We start from the raw sequence: 21,888 nt of genomic DNA on the forward strand, positions 1-21,888 counted from the left end.
TAATACAATGATAACAGAACATTCAGAACCGTATGTCTGCTTTACTATAAAAGTATTAATTGTGCACATTTATATTTATTTGATATCTGACGATGATGTATCAGAGGTAATTTTATGGACCTGCAATGTCAGAATCTGAAGTTCGATTCGACGCGATGGAAAGAGCGCACATATTTCGTTATTTCGTTTAGCTTCGTGCTGAAAACAAATAAACTAGCTGGTAAAACCTATTTTTTTAAATATTGATCGAGTCATCTATGTTTCCTAATGCTCACAATATTATATTTATCGTTAATTGTTTATGTAAAACTTGTATCTAAAAGTGTAATATCTTCATTAACAGAAACGTAAACTTCACGAGGCCTAAACATTATTTCAATTTTGTGTAATTTACTGTAAAACAAAAACAACGTATTTTGAATTTAATATGTGATAAAATCATTTATTATTTAATACAAAAAACATCAATTATTCAAAAAGATTTTGAAGGGAATTAATCTCAACTGATGGTGTACTACGTTTTAAAAAAATCTCGAGAACGATATTTTCATTATTTGACAACAAGAAATACACGTGTGTGTTACATATATATGTAATGATTTTAAACTGTGAGACTTTATAATTCTGATAATCAAACGGTTAATCCACCGTGTATTGTAAACTTGAATATTTCAATTTCTACACAACTACAAATCAAATTATATTAAATAAATATTTCTAACTCCGTAAGAAGAATATGGAGTGTCTATAAATGTTTATTGTTTATAATGCATATAGATTCCGCTCGGCGATAATAGTTTAAACAATAAATTAGCCATAATGTTAAACTTATTTTCAACAAAACAAAACACTTTGTATAGATTTAACTTTTAGAAAACGATATTACGTATTTATAATAAATTTATATAGTTTCGCATGTTGAGAATACTAAAATGAACAGATATTTCGTGTCACGAGATAAAAAAAACAATTGGTCTCTAGCGGTAATGAGAAGTAACTCAGTTAACTTTAACTTTTACAGATATGCTGCTTATGTTAATATATTTGCAATGGATATAAAACCTCATTCACTCTTGTTCAGGGCCAGACTGAGGACTCTAGACCAAAGTAATGCCTGGGAATAACGATGGTAATAATTACTCACTCTTGCCCCCACACTGCTAGTTTAAAGAACCATAGTCGTTGTTGTTTTTAATTGGGTAGCCAGTGAGGCCCCAGCTTTAGACCTAGGTGGCCTATGCGTTAATCCTTCCACACAAACATAACTAACAAGACTCTCTAAATAGTACTTGCTCAGTATATTAAAAAAAAAAGAAGCGTTCTTATTTGTTGTCCATTGGATTTGAATTTAATGTGATTTGCAAGATAAAAAAACAACAAAGTATGTTTGAATTTAATACCTGAATAAACCATTTATTATTTAAAACTGAAAACGTCAATTATTCAAAAAAGTTTTGAAGGTCATTATTTTCGACTTATGGTGTTTTGCGTTAAAAACACATGGAGAACAATAATATTTTCACTATTTGACAACAAAAACTTGTCCTTAACGAACCACAACATATAATAAATATAAGCTTTGTCGAGCGTAAGTTATTTTATTCTAATATTGGGTGTTAGAAGTTTATATTTCTAAATTAGGCCCAGCATGGCCAGATGATTAAGACAGTCGACTAGCAATCCGATGGTCGCGGATTCGTATTTCCAATCAAACGTACTCGCCCTTTGAGCTGTGGGAACATTATTATGTGACAGTCAATCTCACTATTCTTCGGTAAAAGAGTAGCCCAAGAGTTGGCGGTAGGTGTTAATGACTAGATGCCTTCCCTCTAGTCTTTCATTGGTAAATTAGTAACGGCTAGCCCAAATAGCTCTCGTATAGCTTTGAGAGAAACCAATACAAACAAACTAATATCTGTAATTCAAGTTGAAGAAAAGACACTACGAACTCACAATGCTACAAAACTTTGTGCTTAACTAGGGAAAAAACTAAAACATTTAAATTTTATTTTAAAACAGTTTTCCTATACGTGAAAGCTATTAATAGTGTTTATTGTATGCTTCAAGCATTGCGTGTGATTACAGGTTATTTTATATATTTCAGCTATTGTATATAATAGGTCACCTGGTGGGGTCACCTATTTTAACCATTCGCACCTCTGTACAGGAGTGTGTTGATGGTGAGACAGTATGTAATAAAATGATGTCACACAAGGAACACTTAACTCTGCAATATGTACAATCTTAACGTCAGCAAAACGTGAGCATGTCATGAATCACGAGAAGAATTATGCACTCTGAATGAAGGCAACAATACAGCATGTCTTGTGAAATTCAAAAGCAAGAAATAATTTTAATTTTGATTTTATTTACTCTTGAAACAGAACACTTTCGAGTACCTAACCAAAGTATACCTAGTTTTATTGTATACTTCAGACATTTAATATAATAAATTTAGTGTCTTATTTGAACTAATCTTTCTTTGCACTTGAGTAACACATTGTTATGCTCTCTCTTTTATATTTATTATTTATAAAGAAAATACTACATGACAATAAAGCAACATTTGATTTAGTTCTCGTTTTTTTAAATTATGTGTAATTTTATGTTATTTAATGCGTCCATGTGCAAGAACGTTCACGTGAGTTTTAACGAAAATGATAGGGCAGGATTTAATATTGGATATGTAATTATTATAATGATAAAACAACACTTCACAAGTAATCACTTATTAAAATCTATGAGTAAACGACCATGTTCTTTACATTTTCTTATAATAAGTATTATTTTCGCAACGGATGCCACATGGCGATGGGTTTTCGGAGGGAAGACATCATCTGATTCCAGTGGGACAAAGACTTTCCTCGACACTGAGAGCCAACAAAAACATGGCCTAAAGAGGGCGTTTTACCATCACTTTGATAATCTGCGATGGTTATCCTTAGTTGAATATTCTGCTGAAGTTAAAAAACAAGCATTAGTCGCTCTAATTAACGAAATATATTAATACATCTCAGTACATACAAGTACAAGGACTATTTCTTAATATATATATTGATATATAACATTATAAGCGTTTTGTCAATTTATTACCTAAAATTAGTTATAATTAGTTTTCTTAGGATAAGAAATTATCAATAATTAACGAAAATTAGGCGTGAGCACAGGATTATTTTTTATCTTCTGCAAAACTCTCATGAAAATAACTATCATATTACCTATAGTTAACAAACTTTACAATTACCAAAATAAAAAGCTTTTAACTTACGCGGTAAAATAGGGTTAGTGTACTTTTAGATACAGGAATAAAAATAACGTTATTAAGCTATACTACGACGTGCGTTCATTTTTATTAATTTTTCGTAATTTTCATCGCTCTAAAATTATTTTTGTGTCTTATGTTTCTTTCTTGTACTTATGGCAAAACTGCTAAAGCTTTCTTCTACCGTCCATAGTTTTAATAGGGATGACAGAAAATTAGCAGCATACCCTCACCCATCGCCCATGGTGACAACTAGTCAATAAAACCCATGGCAAAGGCTTGCAGTCAGTCTTACAAGATACCTAAAGTTCAAAGTGCTGGTAATATATTGTGATATCGCACAGATTCAAACCCGGTCAGTAATGCAAACCTCTGCCAGAGTGTCACGCCCATTGTATCTTGTAAATCACATGACTCACTTACGTCAGATTTTATTCATACAGTTTTACCTATGGCTGTTAACTTGTATTATTACTGGTAATATCTTAACTAGCAAGCGTGTCTTATCAGTGCTTCACTCACGACGACTGGTTTTGTATTTCTCTACCAAACGTGTTCCTATCTTTCTTTCTCTTTTCTTTTACAAATTTAAGTTTTAATCTGATGAAAGCCTTTACTTGAAGCGTTTTTTTTTCCTTAAAATGTCTCTGTGGTCTTTTTTAAGATTTTTTTTCTGATTACTTCCCTTTGGAAGAGAAACAGAAATGTAGATTTACAATTTACAACAAAGAGTAACTGTTAAATACCAACTGTTTTTTACTCAAAACGAACATTATGTTTATCTCCTTTTAGAGTAAAAATGTTTGTCGTACTTTAGTCTTAGGTAATGTGGTTATCTAAATACATTTCAAGTTACAACGCAAATCTACATCAACAGAAATGGATTTTAGTTTACCTGCAGAACATTACTCTGAACGGAGAAGATCATGGCCTCATTAAAGATTGGATTTGGGTCGTCTTTTTTCACAGAGGTCTTTTTCTTTCTGATTTTCTTCCCATTCTGAAGGAGGTACACCTTAACAAAGGGGGCTATATGAAGGGAAATAAGAAGGACATTGCATCAAAGATTACAGGTAAACAAAAAAGGCGGTACAGGTGAAATTACCGATTTGTTGTTTCGCTTTTAATATTTGTCCGATTTAATGTTTTCTGCTCTTTACTTTGAAGTGTTTAACGTTTATAAACATAATGTAGTACAACGAAATTTTAAATAAACATAAAATAAGAAAAACATAAAATAACTTTTATAACTGTGATTCTGGTTTGAATTTCGCGCAAAGTTACACGAGAACTATATGCGCTAGCCGTCCCTAATTTTGCAGTATAAGTCTAGAGGGAAGGCAGTTAGTCATCACAACCCACCGCCAACTGTTGGGCTACTCTTTTACCAACAAATTGTGGAATTGATCGTTACATTTTAACGCCTCCACGGCTATAAGGGCAAGCATGTTTGGTGAAACAGGATTCGAACCCGTAAGGGTTGAGAGTTGAGCTCTTGAACCAACAATGACTCAACTCCTACTGTTGTTAGTCGCTTGAGAGGTTGCAGTGACCCTTAATATTTAGATATAACCTTAAAGCATAATTGGTCTGCCTACAATTCTACAGCGTAAAGCTCCAAACATCCACTCTTTATTTGAAATTATAAGATGTAAAAATATTCTTAATATAGAAATAAATCATCCCACATTCCTACAAGACTTTGTGATATTAAACAGACCGTCACATTATAACGCCCCCATGGCTGAAAGTGTAAGTATGTTTGGTATAACGGGGATTCAAACCCGCAACCCTCGGAGTAGGAGTCGAGTGCCTTAACTACCTGGCCATGCCAATCCCGTCTCACCGCTAGGAATTGTTCCTGTTTATTATCCCTAACTCTCAAGTACCATTATATATTATACAAAATACCATTATATATTAATTTCATTCTGTGGTAATTTCCTATAATACGTCTATTCCGGTTGTATCGTAATATTTACTTTAAATTAATTCTTAATTTATTTTCCTGTTCTTTTCTAATTACACATTTTTCTCTATGAAAAACTAGAGAAATCATATATCATTATCTGATATATTCCCTGAACGTAATAGTGGTTGATTTTGAATTTCACGCTACACGAGTGCTATCTGACCAGTTGAGAGTAAAAAAGATACGATAGTTCTAAACCTGAAGCACAGTATAATAGTTTGATAGCATGAAATAAGGGCAAAAGAAAGTTTGTTTATTTTATTTTCATTTGAAATAGTTGTACATCAGTATGTTAAAATATTATCAAAGTTCAAGCTCATGAAAAGACATCTGATGCTCTAGTGTTTAATCTATTACGAGCTATTTTTATTTTCTGATATGATTCGTTACATTTAGAGGATTAGTTCAAAAATATTTGAGGTATAATAGATTAGATGTCCCCAAAGATGTTTTAGTTTCATCAAGGTTTGAAGTTGGTTTGGTTTGAATTTTGCGCAAAGCTACAGAAAGTCTATCTGCGTTGGATGTAGTTAATTTGACAGTGATAGACTGGAGAGAAGGCAGCTAATTAACACTACCTTTCGCTAACTCGTGGGCTGTTCTTTTACCAACAAATAGTGAAATTGATCGTTACATATTAACTCTTACACGGTTGACAGGGATATCATGCTTGGGAGATTCGAACCCACCAGCCTCAAATTGTAAGTTGAACACCCTAAACATAATATATGACAACACCCTGGTTATTATCCTATGATTATTACAAGAATTCTGGGAAATCATATTGAAATTGAAATAAAACTTAATGCTTAACAAGGACTATGCATAATTTGTTTCAAATATAACGGAAGAGCTATTGTTTGTTTATCTGTGTTTTGCCCACTACGTGTTTTGAAACACTGTTTCTGGCAGTGTAAGTCGGCAGGCATACCTCTGTTCCACTGGGAGGCACAATAAGAGAAAATGAAATAAAAACTTAAGATAAAGCACCAATACTTTATTAAAATTAGGTTTAAAAACACATTTTGCTGTATTATTTAAATGAACGCATAAAAGTAGTTTTCAACTACAAAAATTATAAAAATATTCTTAAAACTTAAAACACCACGGATTTCTGGATGAATTGGCCACATGCTATTTGGATGTCTCTTGTTAAATAACACAATTACCATTCTTATGAAAATCCCCTCTCAAGTGGGTCAGCGGGAAGTGTGAAGGCTTATAATGCTGAAAACAGATTTCGATAGCCGTAATTGGCACAACAAAGCTCACTATGTGGATTTGCGCTTAAGAATCACCCAAAGAAACAAAAAAAATGTAATTCATTTTAAGATAATTCAACTTAATGCTATTTCTTCTACAGAATCATGGGCGCTCGCAAGAAGGGGCAAGAGGGGACATTTGCCTCTTTATATTTCACAAAAAAATGCACATAATGATGAACACTTAACATTGTAGTTAAACTAAATATTTTTACTGATTTTTGTTAAAACTGTAAATTTGTGTTTGCGATTAAGCAGACACAACACATATTATTTGAGTCAATTGTCTTACAATGTGATAGCTGATTCCTATATATGTGCTTTGCCACCCTTGAAAATATTTCTGTGAGTATCCAACAGGGAAACTCCGATAAATATAATTTAAAGTATAACATCTAGCCAACACTGCATTCACGCACAATTCATTGAAAGCAGTGCTTTCGGAGTTGGTTTTCCTTAGCTGTATCTCATTTCACTCTTAAGTATCCTACGCTTACTATAAATGCACTTGACAGCTACAAGCGGTTATGTATCATAAAATAGGAAGTAAGGTTTTTGTACTTCCGGTTACTTACACGTGGTCTCTTGACTACTTGAGGTTTAAGGTTCCTAGTGTTGATTACCACGATAGTTGTACTTCCGGTTACTTACTTGCGTTCTCCTGACTGCTTGAAGTTTTTAGGTTCCTAGTTTTGACTACAATGACAACTTACTTCCGGTTACTTATTTGCGATGTTTTCACAATATGAGGCTTTAAGGTTCCTAGTCTTGACTACCACGACAGTTTTACTTCCGGTTACTTACATGTGGTCTCTTGACTATTTGAAACTTTAAGGTTCCTAGCCTTGACTATCACGACAGTAAGCCTCTCTGCTGTTGGGAGGTAACTTAATGAAAACATGATGTCACCAAGATCCGTTTCTTTCTGATTAAAAATGAAAAAGTGAAACATAATCTCGTTTCTTTAAATAATAACATTTGTTCAATACTCCAGATGATATTTGAAAGTACATACAACGTACCATCTAATGTGATGTCGTAGTTTAAGTACTCGTCTTAACACTAATTCAAGGATTTCGAGTAAATTTCCTAAATGTTTTGTAAATGCTTCTCTAATAAATTCAAAGCATATAATCCGTTAAATATTTAATTTCACACTATATGACAGTAATTTCGTGTTACTTCAACGCCACAATTTTAGTACCGTTTTTATCACCAAAAATATAGACCTTTTTAAATAATTCATCGTGTGACACAGTAACGTCGTACAGTGATGTTGTTTTTAATCTATTGACGCTGTCATAATTACGAATAATTAGAATATTTATTTATGAAAAAATTCACAGTCGACCGGGCAGAAAATATTGTCTACATTAGTTGTTACTAAGATATTATCGATACACGCGTAAATATTAATTTGGAATTACAAAATTTATTTCTAGAGTCTATAGCACCGTCTTAAAACAGTGTTAAAGCTTAAATCCCATTTGTATCTAATACAACAAAAGGAAATACTTAATAACGTATGCAGTTATTTATTTTCAAAACTGTTAAAGACTAAGAAACACACAGAAACATTAAATGAGGCTAAAACCCTCTTTATTTGCGAGTATTCATATAAGCTCGATTAATTCACTCTTTACTAGCTATTTCTTTGTTCGTAAAATAAGAACCTAATTAGTTCAGAGAGAATATAGAAGTCACAATCGGTGGAAAGGTTCGTAAGTATGATCATACGTGATACTCTATTAGCAAACATGACGTAAGATTATCTCACGGTATTTTGTAAATACTAGAAGCGGCATTATTTCCTAAGTAACTTTGTGAAGTTTACTAAATAATTATGTAGTAAAATTGAGAGAGCTGTAAATTCCCTTCTTCTGATTTCTGGACATGTGGTGTGACTAATAACTAAACTGTTACATCTTGAATGGGAAGTTTTAGTGTTTAGCTATATATCAAATCACAATTAATCCCAGCTTAGTTCACTCCTACACATTCCCAGTAAGTAGAGACTTGGGATAAAACCTCGTTCAGTTTCTGGTTTCACTTCTGCAAGTCATTCCTGCATGTGAAGATTAAATTACTGTGCTGAATTTGTGTCATTACACATCTTTTGTGATTGTATTTTCATAAATGAAGTTGATAAATAGAGAAGAGAGTTTTAACATAGAGCTCACCTTATTTGAGTCCATAATGGGTAACCATACTAGATAAGGCTTCTTAAAATCCACGTCTGTCATCTTGATTTCTGTTTCTCCTATTAAAATATTTGTATATTTATCTGATGTGAAAATATAGCAAAGTACCAATCTTTGACTAAGGTCTCGACTGTCGACACCAAAGAGAAACCTTTCTTTAAACACAGGATCGTTAGTACGTCTTTGAACCTATATTAATAATGAAAACAAATTATTTATCCAAAGAAGATAATTTTGATACATATCCGGATTAATATGTATAACGCAGTAAATATTTAATTTAATGACAAAGAGTAACATTACCAAGCTAGTCGAAAACATGTTTCTCGAAAGCTTATTTGTTTTTGGAATCTCGCACAAACTAATCTCTTGAAAGTTTCGATCTTCAGGAAAATATTAAAGTGAACGTAAGGAAAGCATAAAAGACATGTAGTATTACAAACAAATAAATAAATTTAGTACAAGGAGAAACAAACAAGACACCAGAGAATCTGCAAAGTTTAGTCACGAATACTAGAGATAATATTAATAAAGCGTAATCTTAGGGTCGCGGGTTCGAATCCCGGTCGCACCAAACATGCTCGCCTTTTCATCCTTAGGGGCGTTATGACGTGACGGTCAATCCCACTATTCATTGGTAAAAGACTAGCCCAAGAGTTGACGGTAGGTGGTGATGACTAGCTGTCTTCCTTCTAGTCTTACACTGCTAAATTAGGGACGGCTAGCGCAAATAGCCCTCGTGTAGCTTTGCGCGAAATTCAAAAAGATAACAAACAATATTAATAAAGATCTTATCCCACAGGAGGGAAGAAGATGACACTCAAATTGGTGTGTTTCAGCTTAACCAAAAATGGTCTGAGAGTTGCGTCGCTAAAAATTGAAAATCGGATTGAAATGTTCCACAACCGAACAAAACTAATGAATAAGTAACTGAATTATACACACATGAATTACAACTGCTAACTATACAGTTTACCCAGCTGGCTTTAAAAAGTCTAGCTATAAGCTGAACAGATCTCGATTTCCAACAAGATGTTATTTTTATTTGATACGTTTTTTAATTTTCTAATAGTAATTTCACTTAGGTTGAATTAAATATCTTTTAATACTGTTGGTATCATAAAAAGACTGTTTCAGTTTTATTTACTTTGATGTTTGTATTTATTTAACTGTGAAAGCTAACGCTTTTGACGCTCGTTTTATTTTCTTCATTTATTTATGTTTAAAGTGGTAACAGCGAATGGAGAACATTAAAAGATGTTATTTACCGTAATTTTTGTTGCCTGCTGTTTATCTTTAGATCAAAATATATTCTTTGGTAAATGTAATTATTCCTGTTTATACAAGTACACCAACAATTACTAATAAAAATATCATGCTTCTTTTGTATTTAAATTTCACGCAAAGCTACATGAGGGTTATCTGCGCTAGCCATCCCTAATTTAGCAGTGTAAGACTAGAGGGAAGACAACTAGTCATCACTACCCACTGCCAACTCTTGGGCTACTCTTATACCAACGAATAGTGAGTGCATTATAACATTGACCGTACATTATAACGCCCCACAGCTGAAAGGGTGCGGCAGGGATTCGAGCCCGCGACCCTCAGATTACTAGTCGAACGCCTTAACACACCAAGCCATACCGGGCCAAAAATATCATATATATTGTTTATTCAATAAATCTAGTTAATCTAGTTACTAAGTTCTAAAATAGACTGAACTTTATCAGATCAATATATTTTCGTCAATTTATTGGTTATGCTATAAACATGATTAATAAAGGTCAAAATACTGTTTAAAAAATACATCAATAAATTTTCTGATTGACTTTTGTTAATCAAGTTTATAGTTTAATAATGTGTTGCTAAAATATGGCATAGATTTATCTGTTTAAGTAAATAGTGGTCCTTACTCTTGTTTGCATGTTGGTCGTTTTGTCCGGTAAAAGAAACACACGCACGTAACTGTCCACTGTGGTGTTGGGTTCTGGACCTACCAGATCACGTGCTTGGTTAACTATGACGATAAGGTCTTCTGTTTCACTAAAACACAAACGTGACAAATTTAAAATACAATTAAAGTTCAACAAATACAAGATTCATGATCACTGCCATTTCACTTCTACGGCATAGCTAACAGTGTAATATAAATAAATTTAACACAATTACAGTTGTAGAGCGTTCGGAAGAGGATCCTACTTGCTAAAGAACAAAGCCACATTTAACTACTTGCTGTGTTCACCGCGAAGAATTAAACCCCAAATTTAGCGATGTAAATCCATAGACTTACTTCTGTCCCACCATGGTATATATATATATATATATACATCTACACAGCTCTTTATTAGTCTTTTGAATAAAACAGCGCAATTTTAAGATTGAGATTAAATCTGATTGCTCATTAATATATCATTTCATAGTCAGTTTATTAACCTAATTAAATTACCATTTTCTTTGAAATATAATTAAACAAAAGGCAGAAACTTATTCTTTATAGTAAAATAACATATAGTTAGGAAAGATTTCTTGTGTGTGTTAATACATACATCTCACACGAAATTATTTAAACTTTGATGACAATAATGGCCTGACATGTTCAGGTGGTTAGGGTGCTCGTCTTGAAATTTGAGGATCGCTGATTCGAATCCCCGTCACACCAAACATGCTCGACCTTTCAGCTGTAGGGTCGTTATAATGTTTCGGTCAATCCCATTATTCGTTGATAAAAGAGTAGCCCAAGAGTTGGCGGTGGGTGGTGAAGACTAGCTGCCTTCCCTCTAGTTTTACACTGCTAAATTAGGGACGATAGATATCCCTTGTGCAGCTTTGCGCGAAATTAAAAAGCAAACATATTTGGACTAGAATAATAAACTTATAATTAATATTGACTAATACCAATGACACAGTGGTAAGTCTGCGGATTTGTACTAGTAGAAACGAAGTTTCGATACCGGTGGTTGGTAGAGCACAGATAGCTCTTCGTGTTCCTTAGTGCGTAATAAAAAACAACGATAACCATAATTCTCGTTGAACAGTTGATTGAAAGAGTAAGTAAAAATAAATTTTACACGTTTATATGTGTCTGTCTGTCTGTTATCAAATATTGTTATGCATGAGTTATGATACTCGTTAGTAAAAGGCAACTTGTGTTGAATTGCTCTTGGAATACGAAATGGCATATCACCTAACTAGTGTTACCTAAGAACCTTTCTTTAATATGGCACATTAAGAATTATAAATCTGGTGCATAAGCAAAGTTACTAAACTCTGTACAACTAACAACTTTTCTGTTGTCATAATATTAAAATAAAACTCAGGTGACATTTATAGTTATTCCTGACACCTGATTTATATATATATATGTATATATATATATATATATAGAGAGAGAGAGAGAGCATCTGACATTTTAAAGTCATTTTTAACCAGTTGACTGCGAAGTATTTCAGCTGCTACGGCAACTCCGAACCAAGTTCAAAATATAACTCTAATGCTTCTTCATTGTGTAACCTTTTTCGTGACGTCATTTTGGATCGAAAGTGAAACAATATGTAAGTAGGTCAAATGCGTGTATGGTCCTGACATCTAGCGTTGAAGTTAGGTATTATTGAGAACGAATTACCTCGTCCGTGGCACTGTGTTACCGATCGGCTTGGACGAGTTATCTCGTCTACGGCACTCAACAGGTTAATCTATGATCTTTGTATTATCTTTTAAGAGATTTATATTTGCATATCCATTGATGCAAGTTCTAATAATCATTCATAAGGCTAGAATGAAATTTGATATCCATAGAATTAAGGGATAATGGTCCTACTGATTAATTTAAAACATTTTTACTTCCATACATCAGTAAAAAATTCTCTTGTTCTTCTTTACTGCTACACGTGAAAACATTTTATTCATGTAATAAGAATTCGAGTTACTTCGATTATATTTAAGAAATCATAATAATGCTTGCAGAAATAAAATAACAATTAAACTTTGCATTTTTGAATTTGAGAAAATCATTACCTGTCGTATTCTAACCCTATCTGTAGCTCTCCGTTGCTTTGTGCCGTTTCTAGAGTATCCAGTACAATAGAGGTATCAGAACTTACACTATCACAAGATAACGCCCTCTGTAGGTTGATAGTTGAATCATTCAAAACTTGAGAAAAAAAGGAGAGAAAAAATTACTCTACTAAAAAGCAGAAACGCTTTTCTTGTGTACATCTTGTTATTAAAAGAAAGAAACTCACTTTTATATCAACCGTTTTAACTATACTATGTTGGTATCAGCTAAGATGTGTGAAATCTGGTTCATGAAATAAACTAAAAGTTTTCTTACAACTGTAAAATAGTTTCTTTTCTCAAACTAGATTTTGTATAAGGTATGTAAGTAAACTAAGTTTACATTAAGTAGAAAAACTCATATAACGACCATCCAAGGATTAAATATTCATACAAGTCAGCTTAAATGAGGTCAGAAGGAAAAAGGATATATGACAAGAACAATTAGATGATGGAACTTTATGTTTTATCGGGATTTTGAACGGGGAAGACATTATTTTCGTACTTTTTCTGAATACAGTACCTTTAGTTGAATAGATTAGAAGCAGTAAAGTTCGAACACACAGTTTTCAGACAGTCCAATACGGAAATTGTTATTCAATATGAAATTAGATGTTTCCGTTTTACAGTTCACAATAGCAAAAAGTATTAAGAAAACCCAGTAAAAATACAATCAGCACCATTTTGTCTTTTGAAGGGAAGCAATGTCGTGAAAAATTAGATATTTTTAAGTAATAGTTTACCTTTACGTGCGACTTGTATAATTAATGTGCACGTGGTTCGTATTCAAGAAAGTGCACATGATTTTTGGCGGAATTCAATTAACCCTTTGGATTGATAATTTTTAAAAATATTTTATCTCAACTATTTATGCACCAAACGGCTCGATGGTCCAGGAATCTTAGTAACATGAGTCATACAAAAGAATTTAAACAAGAAAATACAATCACAAATGAATTAATCCCTCTAATTACTACTTGAATTTTCTATGCACTTAACATAAAAAATGAATGATTTTATGGAATTAATATGGTTATCTTTCTTTGAATATAATGATACGCTAAAATATATATGTGTGTTAGACTCATTGGTAATTTAAAGGTTAAACAAGGTTATTTGGCTAAAGACCATTGTAATAATATCACATTAGCTTGAAAAACGAACGTAGTGTTTTAATTAATGTGTATTTTCTTGTACTTTTGGATAATAAGCCATGTTTAAACATGTATGTTCTTACATTTTTTTTTACTATGTAAATGATTAACTGTGTGTAAATGCATGTGAATGTGTATCCAAGAGATGGCTGGTACGAGTGACGTAAATTTTGTTATGGTAACTGAAAACTGTTACTGATGTTTTGTTTTTGGATTTTTACGAAGATGGAGAGTGAAAAAAAATTCTGAAATAGGGCACATTTCCACGTGTTGTGTTTTATGTTTACAGACTATCGGTTTTTATTTCAAAGAAACAAATACCTAATCAATTAAATATGTCAATTTTACCTACCATAAAGTATAATATGCAATTAGCATTTAATGAGATAATTAGAGATTTAATAACAAAAAAATAAGGAAGGGACCATTATATTAGCATTGTTTTTTGCATGGTTTCGCTTTCTTAATGGTTTCCATTAGATAATTGTTAGAGTAGACACCATTTTGATAGTAGATAACATTGTGTCATATTTTACTCTCTCACTTTTAAACGGCCCGTATGGCCAGGTTGTTAGGGCACACGATTTGTAATCAGAGGATCGCGAGTTTGAAACCGCCTTACACCAAATATGCCCGCCCTTTTCAGTCGTGGAGGTGTTATAATGTAAAAGAGAAGCCCAAGAGTTGGCGGTGGATGGTGATGGCTAGCTGTCTTCCTTATAGTTTGTTTTGAATTTTGCGCGAAGCTACGCGAAGGCTATCTGCGCTATCCGTCCCTAATTTAGTAGTGTAAGACTAGAGGGAAGGCAGCTAGTCATCATAACCCACCGCCAACTATTGGGCTACTACTCGTTTACCAGCTGATAGTGAGATTGACCGTCACATTATAACGCCTTCACGGCTGACAGGGCGAGCATATATGGTTTGACGAGAATTCGAATCCGCGACCCTCGGATTGCAAATCGAGTGCCCTAACCACCTGGCCACGCCGGGCCTAACAGATTTGGTAACTCGGTATTAGATATCTGAAAAGTTGAATTGTTTATTGCTTTAGAATAATGCGTTATGTCATATTAACTGTTTAGAAATAAATAATCCACATTACTAAAAGTAAATTAAAGTAGAAATATAACTATAGTATATCTAGTAACTTTTATAACTTTTTGACAAACGTTTCATATTGCAGTTTCATTTACTCTCTTCGTTATAATTTAAATATAATGTGTTTTTTGCAGATAAGAACTGTAGTTTAACCACCTGTTGAAATTTGTTGAAAACCACCTGTTGAAAACCATCATTTCGATTAATCACAAGCGAAGAATTTAATTGAACGTAACTTCTCTTTGTAGTAAAAATAATAATAAAAAGTAAATTTTTCGAGGCTGTAAAAAATATTCTGGAAGATGTTATGATACTTGTTAGGCTTAATCTAATATTTTGAAGATATAATTATTTTTTCCAGAAGCTAAAAACACTTTAACTTTGATCACAATCTTATTACAACTTACATTAGCTCTTATTACAACTTATAGCAATTCACTTATAAGAGTGACTACTTATACAAGCTATAGAATAGTTTTTAAAATGTCGTCTTATGAAGAATTCCGACATAAATAGTGTTGAATACAGTTTAAGAGCTCAACCTGGCTCTATTTGACATATCCCAAAAGTCAAACTTGTGAGATTTTAATTATCTGGACATATTTGGATAAAGGAATAAAATTATTTTATTTCAAAGCGTTACCAATGGCCATAACATAAAAGCCTAAAGTAATTTACCTCAATTAACGTGTGTGTTTATTGAATTCTCTTTACCAGCCAGAAAACAGACAAAACATATTAATCTAAATAAATGATTTTTACATTTGTTTTAATAAACAGTATATATATATGTTGGCCAAGCGCGTAAGGCGTGCGACTCGTAATCCGAGGGTCGCGGGTTCGCGCCCGCGTCGCGCCATATATGCTCGCCCTCCCAGCCTTGGGGGCGTTATAATGTTACGGTAAATCCCACTATTCGTTGGTACAAGAGTAGCCCAAGAGTTGGCGGTGGGTGGTGATGACTAGCTGCCTTCCCTCTAGTCAGTCTTACACTACTAAATTAGGGACGGCTCAGTGCAGTGGGCTAACAACCTACTCACTTAAATACTTGTTGAAGAATCCGCAAGCGATTGCGGCCCTATGTTTCATGATGGAATCTAATGGTGATAACTAACTATATATATATATGTGTGTGTGTATATGTCATATTAGTAATAAAAACATCAAATTGTATTCCTTTTTGTTTGTCTGTTAACAAACCAAACTAGTCGACTTAATTAATATTAAAGACTTTGGACAATTAATAAATGGCTGGGATTGGCTCAGTAATTCGGATGCTCGGACTGTTAATCCAAACTTTGAGATCATGGGTGCATTATAAGAGTAGCGATAAAATCCAAGTGTTTCAAAAGTTGGCGGTGGATTTTGCTGACCAGTTTCTTTCCCTCTTATCTTTTATTGTAAAATTACAAATGGCGATGCATATATAGTTTCTTATGTAGCTCTTTGCGAAAATTCTAAAACAAATAAGGGATCAGCAACGCTATAAACCTGTATCATGTATTTTAATTCCAAGTAGTTTGTAAAACAATAGCTGAAGTAGTTTGTAAAACAACAACTGAAGTAGTTTGTAAAACAATAGCTGAAATAGTTTGTAAAACAACAACTGAAGTAGTTTGTAAAACAACAACTGAAGTAGTTTGTAAAACAACAACTGAAGTAGTTTGTAAAACAATAGCTGAAGTAGTTTGCAAAACAACAACTGAAGTAGTTTGTAAAACACCAACTGAAGTAGTTTGTAAAACACCAACTGAAGTAGTTTGTAAAACAACAACTGAAGTAGTTTATAAAACACCAACTGAAGTAGTTTGTAAAACAACAACTGAAGTACTTTGTAAAACAACAACTGAAGTAGTTTGTAAAACAACAACTGAAGTAGTTTGTAAAACAATAGCTGAAGTAGTTTGTAAAACAACAACTGAAGTAGTTTGTAAAACACCAACTGAAGTAGTTTATAAAATAACAAGTGAAGTAGTTTGTAAAACAACAACTGAAGTAGTTTGTAAAACAACAACTGAAGTAGTTTGTAAAACAACAACTGAAGTAGTTTGTAAAACAATAGCTGAAGTAGTTTGTAAAACACCAACTGAAGTAGTTTGTAAAACACCAACTGAAGTAGTTTGTAAAACACCAACTGAAGTAGTTTATAAAACACCAACTGAAGTAGTTTGTAAAACAACAACTGAAGTAGTTTGTAAAACACCAACTGAAGTAGTTTGTAAAACACCAACTGAAGTAGTTTGTAAAACAACAACTGAAGTAGTTTATAAAACACCAACTGAAGTAGTTTGTAAAACAACAACTGAAGTAGTTTGTAAAACAATAGCTGAAGTAGTTTGTAAAACAATAGCTGAAGTAGTTTGTAAAACAATAGCTGAAGTAGTTTGTAAAACACCAACTGAAGTAGTTTATAAAACAATAGCTGAAGTAGTTTGTAAAACAATAGCTGAAGTAGTTTGTAAAACAATAGCTGAAGTAGTTTGTAAAACAACAACTGAAGTAGTTTGTAAAATAACAAGTGAAGTAGTTTGTAAAACAACAACTGAAGTAGTTTGTAAAACAACAACTGAAGTAGTTTGTAAAACAACAACTGAAGTAGTTTGTAAAACAATAGCTGAAGTAGTTTGTAAAACACCAACTGAAGTAGTTTGTAAAACACCAACTGAAGTAGTTTGTAAAACACCAACTGAAGTAGTTTATAAAACACCAACTAAAGTAGTTTGTAAAACAACAACTGAAGTAGTTTGTAAAACACCAACTGAAGTAGTTTGTAAAACAACAACTGAAGTAGTTTGTAAAACAACAACTGAAGTAGTTTATAAAACAACAACTGAAGTAGTTTGTAAAACAACAACTGAAGTAGTTTGTAAAACAATAGCTGAAGTAGTTTGTAAAACAATAGCTGAAGTAGTTTGTAAAACAATAGCTGAAGTAGTTTGTAAAACAACAACTGAAGTAGTTTATAAAACAATAGCTGAAGTAGTTTGTAAAACAATAGCTGAAGTAGTTTGTAAAACAACAAGTGAAGTAGTTTGTAAAACAATAGCTGAAGTAGTTTGTAAAACAACAACTGAAGTAGTTTGTAAAACAACAACTGAAGTAGTTTGTAAAACACCAACTGTAGTAGTTTATAAAACAACAACTGAGGAGTTTGTAAAACACCAACTGAAGTAGTTTATAAAACACCAACTGAAGTAGTTTGTAAAACAACAACTGAAGTAGTTTGTAAAACAATAGCTGAAGTAGTTTGTAAAACAACAACTGAAGTAGTTTGTAAAACAACAACTGAAGTAGTTTGTAAAACAACAAGTGAAGTAGTTTATAAAACAACAACTGAAGTAGTTTATAAAACAACAACTGAAGTAGTTTGTAAAACACCAACTGAAGTAGTTTGTAAAATAACAAGTGAAGTAGTTTGTAAAACAATAGCTGAAGTAGTTTGTAAAACACCAACTGAAGTAGTTTGTAAAACACCAACTGAAGTAGTTTATAAAACAACAACTGAAGTAGTTTGTAAAACAATAGCTGAAGTAGTTTATAAAACAATAGCTGAAGTAGTTTGTAAAACAATAGCTGAAGTAGTTTGTAAAACAACAAGTGAAGTAGTTTGTAAAACAATAGCTGAAGTAGTTTGTAAAACAACAACTGAAGTAGTTTGTAAAACAACAACTGAAGTAGTTTGTAAAACACCAACTGAAGTAGTTTATAAAACAACAACTGAAGTAGTTTGTAAAACATCAACTGAAGTAGTTTGTAAAACAACAAGTGAAGTAGTTTGTAAAACAATAGCTGAAGTAGTTTGTAAAACAACAACTGAAGTAGTTTATAAAACAATAGCTGAAGTAGTTTGTAAAACAACAACTGAAGTAGTTTGTAAAACAATAGCTGAAGTAGTTTGTAAAACACCAACTGAAGTAGTTTATAAAACAATAGCTGAAGTAGTTTGTAAAACAACAACTGAAGTAGTTTGTAAAACAACAACTGAAGTAGTTTGTAAAACAACAACTGAAGTAGTTTGTAAAACAACAAGTGAGGTAGTTTATAAAACAACAACTGAAGTAGTTTGTAAAACACCAACTGAAGTAGTTTATAAAACAACAACTGAAGTAGTTTGTAAAACACCAACTGAAGTAGCTTGTAAAACAACAAGTGAAGTAGTTTGTAAAACAATAGCTGAAGTAGTTTGTAAAACACCAACTGAAGTAGTTTATAAAACAATAGCTGAAGTAGTTTGTAAAACAACATCTGAAGTAGTTTGTAAAACAATAGCTGAAGTAGTTTGTAAAACACCAACTGAAGTAGTTTATAAAACAATAGCTGAAGTAGTTTGTAAAACAACAACTGAAGTAGTTTGTAAAACAACAACTGAAGTAGTTTGTAAAACAACAACTGAAGTAGTTTGTAAAACAACAAGTGAGGTAGTTTATAAAACAACAACTGAAGTAGTTTATAAAACAACAACTGAAGTAGTTTGTAAAACAATAGCTGAAGTAGTTTGTAAAACAATAGCTGAAGTAGTTTGTAAAACAACAACTGAAGTAGTTTGTAAAACAATAGCTGAAGTAATTGAACTGTAACTAAACTCTTCTTGAAAAATAACAACTTCTTCGGAACCCTGGATTTGTAAGTTTCCCTCTCAACCAGTCAGTTTTTGGCAGTATAAATAACCAAACCTCCACATTTTTAGAAATATATTTGTAAAAAGTTTGTTTTTTGAAATTCGCACAAAGCTACTCGAGCGCTATCTACGCTATCCGTCCCTAATTTAGTAGTGTAAGACTTGAGGGAAGGCAGCTAGTCATCACCACCCACCGCCAACTATTTGGTTACTACTCGTTTACCAGCTGATAGTGAGATTGACCGTCACATTATAACACCTTCACGGCTGACAGGGCGAGCGTATTTGGTTTGACGAGAATTCGAATCCGCGACCCTCGGATTGTGAATCGCACGCCTTAACACGCTTGGCCATACCGGACCCGTTGTAAAAAGAGAAAAAGGAAAAATAACCTGACACATGCGGTACCTACACATCAATGGCAATATTAGTAGTAAATAATTTTAAGAGAGACTAAAATGTAATACAAATATCATATAAATCGGAAACGAGTAAACATACTAATTATAATTAATATTGATTGTTAGTAAATTAAACAAAGCGAACGGTATCGTTCTTTCAAACTACGTGGTAAACATTTTGTTGCCTCTAGACAGCCTACGAAGGCACAAAAACGACATTTTTAGCTCATAATGAGGTCAAATATATTGGTAAAGTTTGTGTGTGATCACGAAGAAACATTTACTATACATGTTTTCTACGTTTATCACCAAACATCACCATGGTTGTAAACTCTATCACACTTTATAAATTCGAGACTCACGAAACAAATACTGCACTTGTTTGTATAAAAATAATTATGATCGTTGTATGTTAATTAATTCAGTTTATTTGATTACCCAGGAATAATCAACATGGGCACGTTGATGAAATAATGGAACTCAATTACGAACACTTTGGACGTGAAACAATATCTAAGATAGCAAATGCTAAATGTGCAATATTTTACTTAACGCTTTATTGTAATAACTAATTTACAGTTTTACTGACAGGACGGCCCCTAGTGGCTCAGTGGAATGTCTGCGGAGTTACAACGCTGAAAACCGTGTTTCGATACCCATGGTGGGCAGAGCACAAATAGCCCATTGTGTAGCTTTGTGCTTAATTGTGAACAACAACTGACAGGGCGACAGAGTAGAGAGGATTTAGATAAGAAAAAGAAACAATTTATGATTTTAAGCTATTATGATAATTTTTGTGCATCCAGATATTGGTGAGGAAAAGAAAAATAATACCAAAAGATTTATGTGCTTTTAGGCTACAATATATAATATATCAAGACTTATGTGACTTTAGTCTACAATATATAATATACCAAGAGATCTATGTGCTTTTTAGGCTACAATATATAATAAACCAAGATATTTATGTGCTTTTAGACTACAATATATAATAAAACAATATATTTATGTGCTTTTAAGCTACAATATATAATATACTAATAGATCTATGTGCTTTTAGGCTACAATATATAATAAAAAATCAAATCGACAGAAGTTTTGAGACGACTGAAACTGGGTTTCAGTCTTGGACTTGAGTTTGAAACTAGTAACATCTACATGAAACATTTTATACGTGCTTAAGCCATTAGCGACGACATATTTCATTCAAATTACTATCGCCTGAAAGGCTTTTATATATAAGCAGTTTCTTTGTTGTACCCTATCAGTTCCCATCGTGTTTTATTATCCCCTCGTGAGGAATATTGTGTTACATTTACATACGTGATGTAACACTGCAGTAAGTAAAGGCATGCGGCGAAAACGTTTAAAGCCATACGCTATAGAGACTTTAAACCTGATTTCTAAAGACAACAGGGCAAACTACTCATACGATTTACATAACATTTTTTGGTATATTTTCTATTTTGGGAAAGAAAGTAACTCAGAAGAACCAAGTCTCGTTCTTTTTCCCGCAAAATCATGAGAAATAGTTCGACAGAAAGATATCGCGTGTTGACAGTTATGAGTTAAACATCTTATTTGTATGTGGATAATCCAATATAAAAAAAACAGTATCGTATTTTATTTAACTAATGAAATTATTTTTAGTCATTTCACGTTTTTCTTATAATAAAATAAGGACATGCACGCACCTGTTTCCTAATATCTCTTTATATAATACTGAGACTGTGTAACTGTTCTGTATATTCTAGTTGTTACCGGCACTTCAAATGCTGTTTACTTTTGGCTTCTCAGCGTTTCGTCTTTAAGCCTGTTATTGTTGATGGATTAATAACAATGAGTTTAGTGTGAAGGATGAAAG

General features: G+C 32.7%; 1 protein-coding gene across 2 annotated transcripts in view; it reads right to left on the reverse strand.

The window, feature by feature from the left end:
• Window positions 1-2,724: 2,724 nt before the first annotated feature.
• Window positions 2,725-21,888, reverse strand: part of LOC143256700 (synaptotagmin-12-like) — a 53,195-nt gene continuing 34,031 nt past the window's right edge. The window contains exons 4-9 of one of the 2 annotated variants that reach the window (XM_076514257.1): window positions 12,712-12,847; window positions 10,611-10,740; window positions 8,677-8,886; window positions 7,301-7,421; window positions 4,158-4,291; window positions 2,725-2,954 (exon numbers count right to left, since the gene is read on the reverse strand). In XM_076514257.1, coding sequence (XP_076370372.1) covers window positions 2,784-2,954; window positions 4,158-4,291; window positions 7,301-7,421; window positions 8,677-8,886; window positions 10,611-10,740; window positions 12,712-12,847 — 902 coding nt within the window. In that variant the 3' untranslated portion in view covers window positions 2,725-2,783. Of the gene's footprint in view, window positions 2,958-4,157; window positions 4,292-7,300; window positions 7,422-8,676; window positions 8,887-10,610; window positions 10,741-12,711; window positions 12,848-21,888 lie in introns of both variants that reach the window. The other variant, XM_076514256.1, reaches the window with a different exon arrangement.

The sequence above is a fragment of the Tachypleus tridentatus genome, chromosome 7 (assembly GCF_004210375.1).
Source record: "Tachypleus tridentatus isolate NWPU-2018 chromosome 7, ASM421037v1, whole genome shotgun sequence".
NCBI classification, from domain to species: Eukaryota; Metazoa; Arthropoda; class Merostomata; order Xiphosura; family Limulidae; genus Tachypleus; species Tachypleus tridentatus.